At 38.8% G+C, this 14,510-nt stretch overlaps 1 protein-coding gene across 3 annotated transcripts; it reads left to right on the top strand.

The window, feature by feature from the left end:
- Positions 1-2,522: 2,522 nt before the first annotated feature.
- Positions 2,523-14,431, top strand: naalad2 (N-acetylated alpha-linked acidic dipeptidase 2). 3 transcript variants are annotated; one of them, XM_051396572.1, is made up of 21 exons: positions 2,527-2,731; positions 3,105-3,199; positions 3,352-3,463; positions 4,811-4,997; positions 7,262-7,363; positions 7,457-7,582; positions 8,025-8,105; positions 8,250-8,355; positions 8,449-8,542; positions 8,894-8,989; positions 9,702-9,787; positions 10,072-10,191; positions 10,413-10,495; positions 10,588-10,651; positions 10,735-10,802; positions 10,909-11,000; positions 11,431-11,521; positions 12,036-12,300; positions 12,402-12,483; positions 12,911-13,003; positions 14,020-14,431. In XM_051396572.1, exons 3-21 carry the CDS (start codon positions 3,432-3,434, stop codon positions 14,207-14,209), a joined length of 2,058 nt encoding a protein of 685 aa, XP_051252532.1. In that variant the 5' UTR covers positions 2,527-2,731; positions 3,105-3,199; positions 3,352-3,431; the 3' UTR covers positions 14,210-14,431. The 3 variants fall into 3 exon arrangements, with proteins under 3 accessions (XP_051252530.1, XP_051252532.1, XP_051252531.1); XM_051396571.1 differs by having other exon boundaries at positions 3,105-3,217; XM_051396570.1 differs by lacking the exon at positions 3,105-3,199 and having other exon boundaries at positions 2,523-2,731.
- Positions 14,432-14,510: the final 79 nt, after the last annotated feature.

Below are 14,510 nucleotides of genomic sequence, written 5' to 3'. Positions count from 1 at the left end.
CTGGTAATCTGTTTACTAACATCTCATTAACACTTGCAGTTGCAGATTTGATCGATTACAATCCTTTGTTAATGACTTATTTACATATACAGCAGCAGATTGGGTGGCTTATTAGGAAGAGAGAGTTATAAATAGATTCTCAACATCTTATAACAGCTTTTTTACCTAATTAAAACTATTAAAATGACCTGTCGCTCACCCAAAAGTAGTTTAAAACTGATGCAAGACAAGTGCACATATGATTAATAAACCCATTAGTTACAACTTATAAAGCCATTATAAAGGATGCCTCATTAGAAAGTAACCTTAAAGTGGTAATTGCTTATAATTGATGCTTCAAAGGTATAATATATAATATTTATTTAACATTCTGACATGTGTTTTAATCTCTGATATTGATATAGTTTATCAACCTGTAGACTAATTATCTGATCTTTTGGGGAAATGAGCCACAAGCGCTTCACATGTGTGTGCAAGTCCAAGTACTACCACTGTACATGCCATCTCCCTGTGCTATCAGCGCCATCTTGTGTCTTTATTAAGAAATGCGGCTGAAGCTGTGAAAGAGAAGATTTGTATTGACAATGTTTATCTTGAATTAAAGGACAGTACAGCAGTTTCATGGTTTAGTTCATTCTTGTCCTCGGAAACAGCGATTGGGAGATCATATCACATGAGCTTCATCAGCAAATGAATGTAACTCCAGAACAGCTACTCAATTGACCTTTGGGGTGAGGATTGTTTTTTTTTTGTATCACTTTATCACTCCCAACTTTGTGGCTGCAATGTGGGAAAGGCCCTTGTGCTAAAATGTGCAAAAATAAATGGTTTCCTGTGTTTGATTTGTTTAACCCCATTCTACATCGTTTGAGCTGAAGTGGAATGCAGACAGTGGGCCAGATCTTATTACCCAACATCACTGGTGAATACTCTTCAGGCTTAGTTGATGCAAATTCCCAGCAACCAGCAACCTTAAATCTTGTAGAAAGCCTTTTCTGAAGAGTATATGATGTGTATATAATATGGAGGAAAACAATATCAGATCAGATCAGATCGTCATCATCAGGGTTGTTTCATGCCCATCGTGGTTTTCTTTGGGATTTCTGGATCATAAACATTCATGTTTTGCTCTACATGTAGCCATAATATGTAATGCATTAAGTGCATTGGGTTTTTAATGGGGAACAGCATGTGTTTTTTCACTGGTAATACTTTGTGTTTGCCCCATCCATCCTTTGTGTTGTCCCGGCTCTGTTATACATCTGGCGTGTGTGTCAGATGTGTGATGCTTTGTAGGCTAGTATTTTTGTTTTACAAGCTGTGACCATAGGAGTATCTGTTCAAACCCCAAAACAAAACATCTGCAATAATACTCTCCTTGATAGAAAAAGGTTACTGAGGTTTTCATACTGTGTTTTGATTCACACATATTCTTTCAACCACACAGCTGCATGACTTTAGTCACCACAAAATAACCAGTTGTTATATTTTTGATTGTGTAAAAGTAATAAACCAAACAACACAGTTGCAATTAACTCAAAATCAATCAATATACCCGTTCAAGGCAGCTGGTTGAATTAAAACAGTGTGTTGAGGACGAGGCAGAGCTGTGGTCTGTGTCCTCCCTACATTCCTGAGTGCAGAGAGCCTCCTCCCCGTTTCACGCTCCAGCCCACTGCATGAAAGAGTCGTCCTCCACAGCACACAAGCACGGGGGGTCAAGCACGACTACGACCCGTATTTAAGTGTGGGAAAGAAAGACTGTCTATTGCAAAATACTTCACACCTGTAACTTGAATTTCCTGAACTGAAACTGAGCTGAAAGTGAAGAGAACCAGGCTTTAAAAACTGACTTAATCTATGCTAACATGTCTTTTTCTGAAAGATTCATACCTGAAACACTGTTTAGTGTTTTGCTGGTTGATTGGAAGCTGTGGTGACCGACTTTATATGTCACAGTTTTATGGATTTAGTCTAAATTTTAACTCATATCTCATAATTTTGATTTGGAAAGTCTAAAGAGTGACTTATACTGCAAGTACTTCTACATAATGTGTAGAAATGGGCTTCCATGGGCAGATTTGATCACCATCATACATATATTTTTTGTACTTTACTGGCTTATTATTATAAACTTTGACCCATTTACCTAAACATACAGAGCTGTTTTGTCACATATGTTCAGCTTGTTGAACTTTATGTGTAGTCTTATAATATATGTATAAGACTACACACTCATTTTTTAACTATAGCTAGTAACTGCAAGACACCTTTTCCACACGAGCTCAGGCGATTATCTATACATGCGATACATCTGTCCTCAGAGTGGATTCGGCCATCTAATTTCAGGTTGGTTAACTATGAGTCAGCACTGGAACGACCAAGGTGCACAGTCATCAGTCTACTGGCCAAACATAGCACTGTACTCCTCTCCAACTTTCTACTCACCAACCCTCCTCCCTGCTCTCTCTCTCTCTCTTTCTCTCTCTCTCTCTCTCTCTCTCTCTCTGCCTCTTTGTCTCACTCTATCTCGCTCTGCCATTCACCCACAGTGCACTACTTAAACAAATTACTCTCTATCTCTGCGAGTGAGCTCTGCAGAGTCAGACGTGTTGCTGTGTGGAAGTCTCTTGGATATACTGCTTCAAAATGAGAAGGGAGAGCAGGTTAATTTGGTGGATCTGGTGGATTGTGGTTGTGACAGCTTTGTTCTTGCTGGGCTTCGTCATAGGTAAGATAAGATAACAGAAGCTTACACTGAACTGTGTAGAGAGAAATGTAAGTCAATAATCTGCAAATGACACTGACTATGCTCTGCGTGTTTGTTTTTAATTAAAGATTCCTTATTTAACAGTGTTATAATAGTAAAAATAATGTGATAGTTGACCATGACGTGTGTATAAATAGAAGTGAAGGCAGTTGATGAAATAACAAATGTAGATAGACCTAAGGAGAACATAAGGTTTTTAGTTAATTTCTGTAAAACTACTATCACAAACTATCAACTACTACAATCTACTCAGTGCTGTTTAAGTTGGATGTTGTGTGTGTATGACCTTTAGTTTGTCACTACTCTGACACATTTCACATCTCTCTGCTCACAGCAGGTTAACACATGCTGCCCATAACCACAACTCCACTCAAAATCTAATTTGTAACACAATGGGAAGCTTTTGTTGAGAGCAAATACAACTGGGCAGTGAGTGACAGATATTATGTGTGTTTCTCCTTCTTTGTCTGACTTGTATTACTGTGATTTTGTGTGGTCAGTTTAATCCCATCATAAAGTCACACAGTGCATTCTTCTTGAGAGAACTAACACTGTCGTTCAACTCTCTGTGTGTGCTGTAGGCTGGTTTGCAAAGCCCACACATTCAAACGCGGAAAATAACAGTGCTTCCAACAAGTATCTGAGGGAGTTTCTGGATGAAATGCAGCCAGACCAGATCAGAGAGCATCTCAGGTAAAAGAAAACACTAACAACCCACTAAACAAATGTCCATTGGCACAAGTAATCCAAAGCAAAGGACAGTAGACGGTGTTCTTCTTTCCAAGAAGTTTCTACTCCAAATCTCATGGGGGATTTTCTTGAATCCATGTGGCAAAGGGCAGTGAGTGGTGAATGGGGAAAGGCCCAACAATGCCACCTGGGGAATTGCACCCCAGTAAATGCTTTAACCTCGAACCGTAAATGTTATTTAGATAATTAATAAAAGCACACAGACTCGTTACTGAGGTAAGACAGAGATGTGTTTCACAATTAATCAAAATGTTTTATTGAAATAATCAAAATAATCAACACAAACAGGGACTGGAGCTGTTGAGAAAGAAAGATTATTAATAAGCTAAGATGTGATTAATACTTTAACTTTAAATAAAACTATTAGTTAAACATATTAATAAGTAAAATGATTAATCCAACCTAAAGTAAGCAAAACTAAGGAGAGTGAGCTGAGGCTACTTGACTGAGGCCGACTACCCCAAGGAGTGCCCAGGGGTGCTACCTTCAGAGCAACACAGCAATCCTCGGTGCAGTCTACAAATGTGTCCCGGTGCTCTTACTCACATGCATCAAGAGTGGGAATCTCACCAGGAGTGCTTAGCCTCATCACAATATGGACCTCTGCTTAAAAAAAAAATTAGACAATTACATTATCAAATCTTTTTCGTGAGTTTTGCAGCCACCGTAGTTTCTCCTACACACTTCACAGCCTCATTCTTAGGTTGTCAAATACAGCCTGGAGCGATGTTCAGTTAGCAGCAAACTTCCCCTCTAGATTCCACTAAATTCTACATTGGTCCTTTAAGGGGTTAACTTCACTTGTTCCCATTATATGATTATAGACTATATGTCTTAAATATTGTAAAAGTTAGCATGTTATCATGCTGAGCTAACATGGTAAACATTACATTCGCAAGCTTACATGCGAAATGTCACAGGCTGAATATTTTTCCCTCAATCCACAATTTTGCTTAATGAATGAAAATGAGCATTTCAGCCTCTAGTGTGACAGTAGACTCACATGCCTTTTTCAAAGGGACCTTTTGAAATGTCACCATTGGAAAGGCACATGTTAATAATGGTTGAATTCCATTTAGCCGCTTCATTTTCAAGATCCTGGTGTTGTGCAACTGAGACATCAAGAGCTGCTTTGCATCAATATAACCTACTTTTTTCTTAACTTTTCCTTTTTCTTTATAAAATGTTTTATAATAAAATCTAAAAAGCCAAAAGTCACTTTCCCAACCTACTCTGGGCATTCAAACCTCCGCTGTCTGGCTTCAAGACATGTTCCATCCTTTTCAACAGGAAATTTACACAACTCCCCCACCTGGCTGGTACAGAGCAGAACCTGAGATACGCAGAGCAGATCAAGAAAGAGTGGATGGAGTTTGGACTGGACTCAGTGGAGATGGTGCCCTACGATGTACTGTTATCTTATCCCAACAAATCAGAGCCGAATTACATCTCGATCATTGATCAGCTTGGTAATGAGGTACAGTACATGCACACAGAAGACATGAGACATAAGATGATAAATTCTGTGTGAAACGTAGACACACATATCCAGTCAAATGAACATACTGAGAAGGATAAATACATAAAGAACATATAATTCCAGCCTTTATAAAGTGCATGTCTTGCAAAAATTTCTGTACTTGTTTCTGCCGTAGTTTTCATTACAGTTCCCTTCAGTCTCTTATAGCATTAGGGTGGCCGTCATACCCTGCAGTTGGCCAGTTTATCACATAGCTACCAGTTAAATTATTTAAAATATTTGCATGCTTCGTGTTCGAAGTTAGTAACTAATTTTAATTTTGTGCTTTAGTTGAATGTTTGCCAAACATTTTGTGATACTAGTGTAACTAAGAAAAGTCTTATGAAAGCTTTACCAGATTTTATTATAATTACGGACAACACTACCTAAAGAATACACTGTACGAGTGGCAGGACTGTACCACCTATTTCACCTCTTCTACAAGAGGGTTCCCCTTTAAGTAAACACACAGGTACGTCCACAAAGGAATACAGAGGCGGACGTAAAAATATATGTAAACAATCTTTATATTAACAATATTCTTAAAATCACACACTTTATTACATATTCTAAAATATAAACAGTTAAAACAGTACAAAACTAGATGTACTCATATCAAGTGACACAGTGTAATCTTAGTTCAAGGGAGAGCAGTAGAGCTGCAGCCCAGTTTACCCCTGTAAGTACTGAAATACTCCATTCTCCACACTCACCCCCACTGCACCCCCTCACCCCAAAGGGACAGTGATTTTCTCACGGACATGAACAAAAACACTAATTAAGTCCAAACCACTCACTACTTCTCAGTTGGTTTGGGGAAATAACAAAGTTGTGCATTGTGTGCACATGTTACACACTTAGATTAAAAACACACAATCACCACCACGCTCTACTTTTCTGCTCTTAGTCTTTTCCATAACACTGCAAGACAGCTCATTCAAGTCCAAGGTCCTTTTATAGCTTTGTTGTGAGATAAACCTCTGTATGTGTCATATATAAGAGATAATGAAACAGCTCAGAGACAAACAAGAGAAAACAAATCAGGGTTTACTGCACTGTCATATCGCAACATACTGCTAGGATGCATTCAGGAACTTAAACACAGTCAGGATTTACATTTCAGCTAATTGAGTAATACATTTCAGCTGACAGGCATTCACTGAACAGCACACAGACCCCGAAGTGATGGCCTGACACGCGATGATCAGGTCTGACTACATGCAGTATTCCATTTTTCAGCTGTCAGCAGAACAGGATCTACTGGTGTCTGCAAATAATTCACAGAATTTGTGCAGCAAGCATTTACAGTGTGAACCCCTGAGGTAGGAAGTAACAAACACTTTGTTAATGTACTTAAGTAGTTTTTTTAGGTAGAGTATTTATTTTTTTGACCACTTTTTACTTTTACCCCTACATTTGTACACAAATATCTGTATTTTCTCTACTCCGTACATTTTCAAAACAGCCTTGTTACTTTAGTTTTAATGCATTTCAAGGGAATTCATCACCATTGCATGCCTTTCCAATATCAAGGCTGCATGACTATTACGCATGACAGACGTAACATTATTTGCAGCTAATTGTACACCATTTTATATAAGGCTAAAACTAGTGATTATTTTCATTATGGATTGGACTATGTTCTTGATTAATCGATTGTTTAGTTCTTAGTAACTTCAGAAGATAGTGAGAAGTGTCATCACAATTACCCAGGGCCCACAGTGACACCTTCACGTTGCTTGTTCTGGCCAACAAAATAAAATAATTTATATATATAAATAATTACAGGGAATAGTAGTAAATCCATTTGACAAACTGGAACTAATGATTATACAATGATCAAAATTAAGTCAATGAATTTATGAAACAATTAATAATTTCAGTTTTAACTGCATACACTGTTGAGTAATTCAGTCTATGACAAAGCATCATATTTTATAAGATTGTTGTATGTTTTTTATGTCAAATCTTAATGTGTAAGTAAACTAACTAGCTGCTAAAGCTGTCAAATAAATTAATCAAAAGTAAAAAGTACAATATTTCCCCTAGTGGTGTAGAAGTATAAATACTCCTAGAATGATCAAGTTCCTTAAATTTGTACTTAATTACAATATAAATGTAGTTACATTGCACCACATTTACAAAGCATTTACTATTAAAGAAAATAAAAGGCTATCTCATTATTTCATCTCATTTAGTTTGGCCTCATCTTTCTTTCACAGGTCTTTAACACTTCCTTGGCTGAGCCAGTTCCAGAGGGTTACGAAAATGTGTCTAACATTGTGCCCCCATACAGTGCCTTCTCTGCCAAAGGACAGCCTGAGGTACACTCGTGCACACACACACAAGTTTAAATACCTTTAAACAGCTCCATCCCCACCTATCTGATGGAATAAGATGTCTTTCTGTCTCTCAAGGGGGATTTGGTGTACGTGAACTATGGTCGTACAGAAGACTTTTTTCAGTTACAGAGGGAGATGAACATCAATGTCACTGGGAAGATTGTCATTGTCAGATATGGGAAAATATTCAGAGGCAATAAGGTAGGAAACATCCTGGCCACAACTCCACATTGTTAAAGTATTTCTATCAGTCACTGAGTGTTATCCTTAAAAGGGCTACACATGTGATAATGTAATGGATGGTTCCATATCAAAAGTGGCTAAATCAGCCAAAATTACTTTTATTAGACTGCATGCTGTAAAACAACAACATTCAGATGGTTTCAGAAGTGCCTTTTATCTTTTCCTGCTCATTTAGTTCTGGTCAGATCAAAGCTCTGTAGTAGTGGTGTATAATTATTAATTCAGCACACAGAATTGGAAAATATTTTCTCACACATTTCACTCACACTAAATATTTAATGTTCAATTCATCAATGTTGAACCAATCATCAGTATTTTGTGATCCACAACAAGCCAACAATAAATCCACTTTGGTATCATCAAAATTACTCACTGCTTGCTGTCTGTCTTGCTCCACCAGGTGAAGAACGCTATGTTAGCTGGAGCAAAGGGGATAATTATGTTCTCAGACCCAGCAGATTACTGGGCTGCTGATGTCCAGGTATACTACTACTACTACTACTACTACTACTTTAAACCAGAGCATTTTTTTGTATATGCAACAGTCATCGTTAACTTGATGCAGTAGAATATGTTTTGGACATTATCTCTGTAGACTCAAATAACTGTGTATGTGTGTGGGCAGCCTTACCCTGATGGCTGGAACCTACCCGGTGGAGGAGCTCAAAGAGGAAATGTCCTTAACCTGAATGGAGCAGGAGACCCTCTCACACCAGGGTACCCCGCTAAAGGTGTGTATGTCCATGTGCTTGTACATGTAAGCCTGTAATAGTGTATACATGTGTTTATCTAACATAGTCCTGTCTCCTTTTTTTTAACTACAGACTATACCTACAGATTCAGCCTTGAGGATGGAGTAGGACTTCCCAAGATACCTGTGCATCCAATTGGCTTCCATGATGCAGTAAACCTGCTGAAGTAAGTCTTTATTTCTTTTCTTTTGCACACTTCTTCACTCATTCACAGTAGTGCTATTTTTACATAAGTTTAGGTCTACAGCCTCACTAGCTTCAACATGTACACAATGACAATGTTAACATGCTGATGATTATGTAGCGTTAACCTTAGTTTAGCACACAAAGTACAGCTGTGTCAGTTTTGACTGTGGAACAAAAACAATTCGACATGTTGGGAAATGGTCATCTATTCCATATGTATTGAGATATTTCAGTCTGGACCAAAGTGGAGAACCGACTGACAGACTGACATTGCCATCAACATTGAGCAGCTGATTTGTATTATTTAAAGAGGATGTGAATTATTTAACAGGAACATGGGAGGACAGATCCCACCAAACAACTGGAAAGGAGCTCTGAATGTCTCCTACAGGATTGGTCCAGGCTTTACAGATGACTTCAAGAGCCAGTGAGTGCTTATCTTGAGTTTTTCCTTTGTTCACTGTCCAAGTGATTAGTTGTGTTCACGTCACCCTGACATGACTCAAACTCTCCTATCGACCTACTTTTATTAATGAAACTTTTTCCTCTGCAGTAGATAGTCTCTCCTTTTCACTGCTGTCCTATATGTTTCAGGATTTGAACTGTCTCTCTCCTTTTGTTGCTCTTCTTGCTCAACTTTAATGACCAGTGGCAAGTAGCCAACTGATGTACAAAAGAGTTCCTTGTTTTGTACCTCTTGTATATGAGAGACATACACATCCACACACATACAAGCTGCACAAATTAAGCATGGCATATGTTCCCATATGTAACAACAGTAACTGGGTCTTTTTTGCTTTTTCACAATAGTGAATGTTTTGGAGATTTCTGGAACAACAACTCCCATAACAACAAATAGAATTAACTATGTGTTATTCTCTACTCTGTCGTAAAGGACTTTGACAGGGTTAGATCTTTTTTCCCTGCCCTCCTCTTCTCACTTTTCTTTTGTTTGTCTGCCTGTGTTTGTTATTGCATTAAATAAACACAATGAACATGTTTCTGAGACTGTTGTACAATATCAAAACAAACTGAAAAACACAATTATTTTGCTACACATTTTTGTTTCTCCTTGGTCTGTTTGTTTGTCTCTGTATATCTTCTTGTGTGTCACCCCTTCCTTAATCTGTCTGTTTCAGGAAGGTGCGTATGAACATCCACACTGACAACCAGGTAACCAGGATCTACAACGTCATTGGCAGGATCAGAGGAGCTCTAGAGCCAGGTACAGCCAGACGGGCTCTAGTCCTTCATTAAAGTTTTGAGCAACATTTTACCCACAACCAACACAGGTTAAAATAGGAGGACATAATAACCAAATGCCTTTTGGTCATAAAATGTTTAAAGTATTTGTGCAAGAAACATTGATTTCAGAAAAACAAAACTTTAGCAGCATTCTGTTTCTGTAATCAATCTGTATCAGTCTCTTAAGTGTGTGTGTCTGTGTGTGTCTGTGTGTGTGTGTGTGTGTGTGTGTGTGTGTGTGTGTGTGTGTGTGTGTGTGTGTAGACAGATATGTGATTCTAGGAGGGCACCGGGATGCCTGGGTGTTTGGAGGAATTGATCCCATGTCTGGTGCTGCAGTGGTCCATGAAACTGTGAGGAGTGCTGGCAAGTTGCTCAGTAAAGGTACATCACTGCAAGTGTGTGATTGAGTGAATACAGGTATCAGTAGTCAGTGAGTGTGTGTTTATGTGTCCTCAGAAAGGGTGGTTCCCAGAATTCATGTTCTGGTCTGGTGTCCTTACAATGCCACAGTGACAAGAATGTGTGTGTGTGTGTGTGTGTGTGTGTGTGTGTGTGTGTGTGTGTGTGTGTGTGTGTGCATGTGTGTGTTTGTGTGTGTGTAGGTTGGAGGCCTAGGAGGACAATAATATTTGCCAGCTGGGATGCAGAGGAGTTTGGATTAGTGGGATCTACAGAATGGGCTGAGGTATACATACACCAACCCATACACCCTAACACATTTACACACACACACACACGGACGCACAAACACTGACCACACTTCCCCCTTATTAACAGGATAACACCAAGCTGCTGCAGGAGAGAGCTGTGGCCTACATTAATGCTGACTCTGCCATTGAGGGTGAGTGTGTTTGAGTACAGCTTAATATATTATAGACAATGTTGAGGTTGAATTAGTTTTGATTCCGCTCTTTTGGATTCCAGGCATGTACACACTGAGGGTTGACTGCACTCCCTCTCTACACACTTTGGTGTATGACCTCACTAAGCAGGTGAGCAGAGGTACATCTGAAATAGACTTGAGTAATGTTGTCTTTCATGCTCACTCTTATGTTTTATTCCTGCCCCTCCTTGTCTCTTTCTCTTTCTTTTCTGTAGATAGCCAGTCCAGAAGACGGAGAGGAGGGAGTTTCTCTGTACGAGAGTTGGCATAAGAGAGATAACTGGACAAATGACCGTGATGCACCCAGGTACAAAGCCATGTTTTGCTCAGAGCCAGAGTGTGCACATACTAACCACAAAACCAAAACAGTAAAATACACAAAGTTAAAGAGAAACAAAACTTCAGCAACCACAGTAGCAATGTGTCAATCAGATGTTAGTAAAGGACAAAACAACAAGAGGCTGAAAAGAGAGAAAAGACAACCAGGTCACAGCTGAGAATGACTAATTGTTGAGAAATAATGCAGTTTGGACACACTATGTGAATACTATTTAAAACCTTTAACTCTATCTTTAATCTCCATCTTGTGTTTCTATGTGGCCGTGTGTTTTGCATGTGAAATCTGTCAGTTTGTCAGAATGTCAGTCTTCGCTAATGAATTAAACAAAGCATCAAGTAATTACAGTAATTAACCGAAATCACTGAATCAGTCTGTCGTCCACTTTTGTGTACTATAGGATCAGTAAACTCGGGTCAGGCAGTGATTTTGAGGCCTATTTTATCCGTCTGGGAATTGCTGCAGGCAGAGCAAGATACACCAAGAACAAGGTGAGAAATGCTGCACTTACTGATTTATCGGCATAAACATTATTCATTGTTATTAATATGAAGGTATATTCCTGTATTTGCTTAATTATATCTGTGTGTGTGTGTGTGTCTGTGTGTCTGTCTGTCTGTCTGTATTGTGAGTGTACAATGCAGTGCATATCCATGCTATTAGGTTAACTATGTTTTGACTTGAATATATTCAGCTACACAAAGAGTACAATAAGTGGCATTTTATGATCCCTGTGAATCTCAAAATACTATCTTTTATTGTAGATGTTGTTATGCGCAAGCCTGTGCATATGTGGACAATTACTCTCATTACAGTTCTTATTTTGTCTTGTGTGTATTTACACTTAACCAAGTTGCCTGTTTAATCAGGGACACCATTATTTCAGTTGTACTAAGGTTAGAGCATAAGTAGAAGGTGTAGAAAGCAACCTTGTGGTAAAGGATACTGTGGACCTCCATGGACTCAATGTAAGTCTGTGTCCTCTGTGTATCTGTGTGCATTCAGAAAACAGAGCGGTACAGCAGTTATCCAGTCTATCACAGTGTGTATGAAACCTTCGAGATAGTGGAGAAGTTTTACGACCCTTCCTTTAAGAGGCTTCAGGCGGTGGCCCAGGTGAGAGGTGGGCTCATCTTCCTATTGGCTGATTCCCAGCTCCTTCCTCTCGATGTCAACCAGTATGCAGACTCACTTAGGAAGTACGCACAGAGCATCACACAGCTGGCACAAAAGCACCCAGAGGAGATGAAGATGTATGAGGTGTCGTTTGGTGAGTTTATGTTGGTCACTTTGTGGTCCATGTGCTGCCAACCTGCTGACTTTTCCAAGAGTGTCTCTGCATTTGACATTTCTTGTTTCCTGTATTTTCAGACTCCTTGTTTTCTGCTGTGGAAAACTTCACAGTTGCAGCCAGGGATTTACATGAGTGCCTACAGACTCTTGACAGAGCAGAGTAAGAGTGATTTTAAACATTTCATACATTTTAGGTGTCCAAACAAATGTTCATTGTATACTCTAGTTTATATATGCTTTGAACTCATTGACAGACTCCAACTCCAGACAGATGTTACACAGTATAGTACAACACCACCACTATCTATGACCTCAATGCTTAAACATATAATTTTATTAGTAATGTTAATTTAAACACCAATGTGAGAGTGACAACAAAAACATTATCAAGATCATAAAAGTAGATTATGTAGGTCTATATAATAACAGTTGTACTGGATTAAAAGAGATGGTTCAAGTATATCAAACAATGTCCACTGGCCAATGTCCATTCAGGGCATGTTCAGTCTAGTTAAGTGTGTGTAAAACGCAATTCTGTATGTGTGTGTGTGTGTGTGTGTGTGTGTGTGTGTGTGTGTGTATGTCAGTCCTCTGCAGGTGCGGATCATGAATGATCAGCTCATGTATCTGGAGAGAGCCTTCATTGACCCCCTGGGCTTACCTGGCAGACCTTTCTACAGGTAAATATCACACACAGACTCACTCAGACACACAATTTCCATTTGGTTTACATGCTCTTACAGAAGTCCCATCAAGCAGTGAAGCACCTGCGTACCATGACCACTAAATGGCACTGTGCTCTGTATTTGACTTTGGTTGAATAATGTCTGTTTTTTGTGACTAGTTCAACAAATGATTCTTTTTTTCTTTATTCTACTTTTAGAGGCTATAAAATGAAAAATTACTCACTGAACAATTGGGCAAAGATTTTTCATTTATTGAATGCCAGTTATCATTACTGTATCAGCAGGTCTAGTTTTTGCAGCTGACTATGGGACACGCTTGTTTATCATATGAGAGGCGAAGTTAAAGACACGGATAACATTAACATTATGGTCTTGGTTTACTTCAGATGGTGACACAAGTTTGACTGTGTAATTCTTACACTGGCTCCAGATACACATCAAAGCTTTTTATGGTTTTGTATAAATGTTTCCACGTCTAATTGAAAAAAATTAAAATCAAATGGGAATCATCTGTGCTATAGTCCAAGCAGGGCTTGAGTACAGGACCAGGACTAGTTGAGAACGAATCAAGACTGAGACAGAACAAAATAATGCTTTTGTCATTGCCAATGAGATCAGTTTTGGCAGTCAGGCATGCGATTGCAAGTGAAATTGATTTTCAACACCCGTTCTAAAGTTTGAATGAAACCAATAAGCGTTTTCTGTACAAGCTTCATCAGTGGTTTTGTTTTGAAGGAAGAAGTTAATTCAGAAGAAATAAACAATAAACATATATTGCAGGATAGGATAGAATATTTGGTGAGACCAATGACCAGGTCCGAGACAAGTCCAACGAGTCTACAATAATAGAAATAAACATCTCAAGTCCAAGATACTCCAGCACTGACTGGATTTCAGTTTTTTTACATTTACTCTCAACCCATTTGACCTTGTTGTAAAGATACCATAGAAAGATCTGCAATACCTCCAATAACACTCGTTAACACAACACTCACTCTTCTCTGTTTCAGGCATGTAATATTTGCTCCCAGCAGCCATAATAAATATGCAGGAGAGTCTTTCCCTGGTATCTATGATGCATTGTTTGACATCCAGAACTCAGCTGACCCAGAGAAAGCCTGGGAGGAAGTGAAGCGTCAAATCAGCATCGCAGCATTTACCGTTCATGCTGCTGCCATGACCCTAACACCACCTGCATGAAGCACATACAAACAGTCTAAAGCCACGTGACTGAGCTGGCTATTGAAGATTTTAACACCAGAATGTGAAGAGAGGGAATACACCGCCTGCAACATGCACAGAAATGAACGATCCCTGTTTTCTGAACCAGCCTGTGGGAAGAATGAATCTCCAAATCCGAAGTTAGAAAACTGTTGTTTTTTTGTTATGTTGCAACAGTAAAGAAATAATTTATGTTTTTAACATTTTCTTGTCTGTTTTTTTTTTTCTTGATTGTAATAATAGCCACTAGCCACAAGGGGGGCAAATAAAATCAATTTAC

Source organism: Dicentrarchus labrax, unplaced genomic scaffold (assembly GCF_905237075.1).
Source record: "Dicentrarchus labrax unplaced genomic scaffold, dlabrax2021, whole genome shotgun sequence".
NCBI lineage: Eukaryota > Metazoa > Chordata > Actinopteri > Moronidae > Dicentrarchus > Dicentrarchus labrax.
This window is presented reverse-complemented; position numbering and strand designations above follow the sequence as displayed.

Bases quoted from the DNA above. Each gene is read 5' to 3' on its own strand.
- naalad2 (XM_051396570.1), top strand. From the start codon at position 2,650: ATGAGAAGGGAGAGCAGGTTAATTTGGTGGATCTGGTGGATTGTGGTT. The intron at 7,364-7,456 runs GTACACTCGTGC...CTGTCTCTCAAG, and splicing joins CTGCCAAAGGACAGCCTGAG to GGGGATTTGGTGTACGTGAA. The intron at 10,496-10,587 runs GTATACATACAC...CCTTATTAACAG, and splicing joins GATCTACAGAATGGGCTGAG to GATAACACCAAGCTGCTGCA.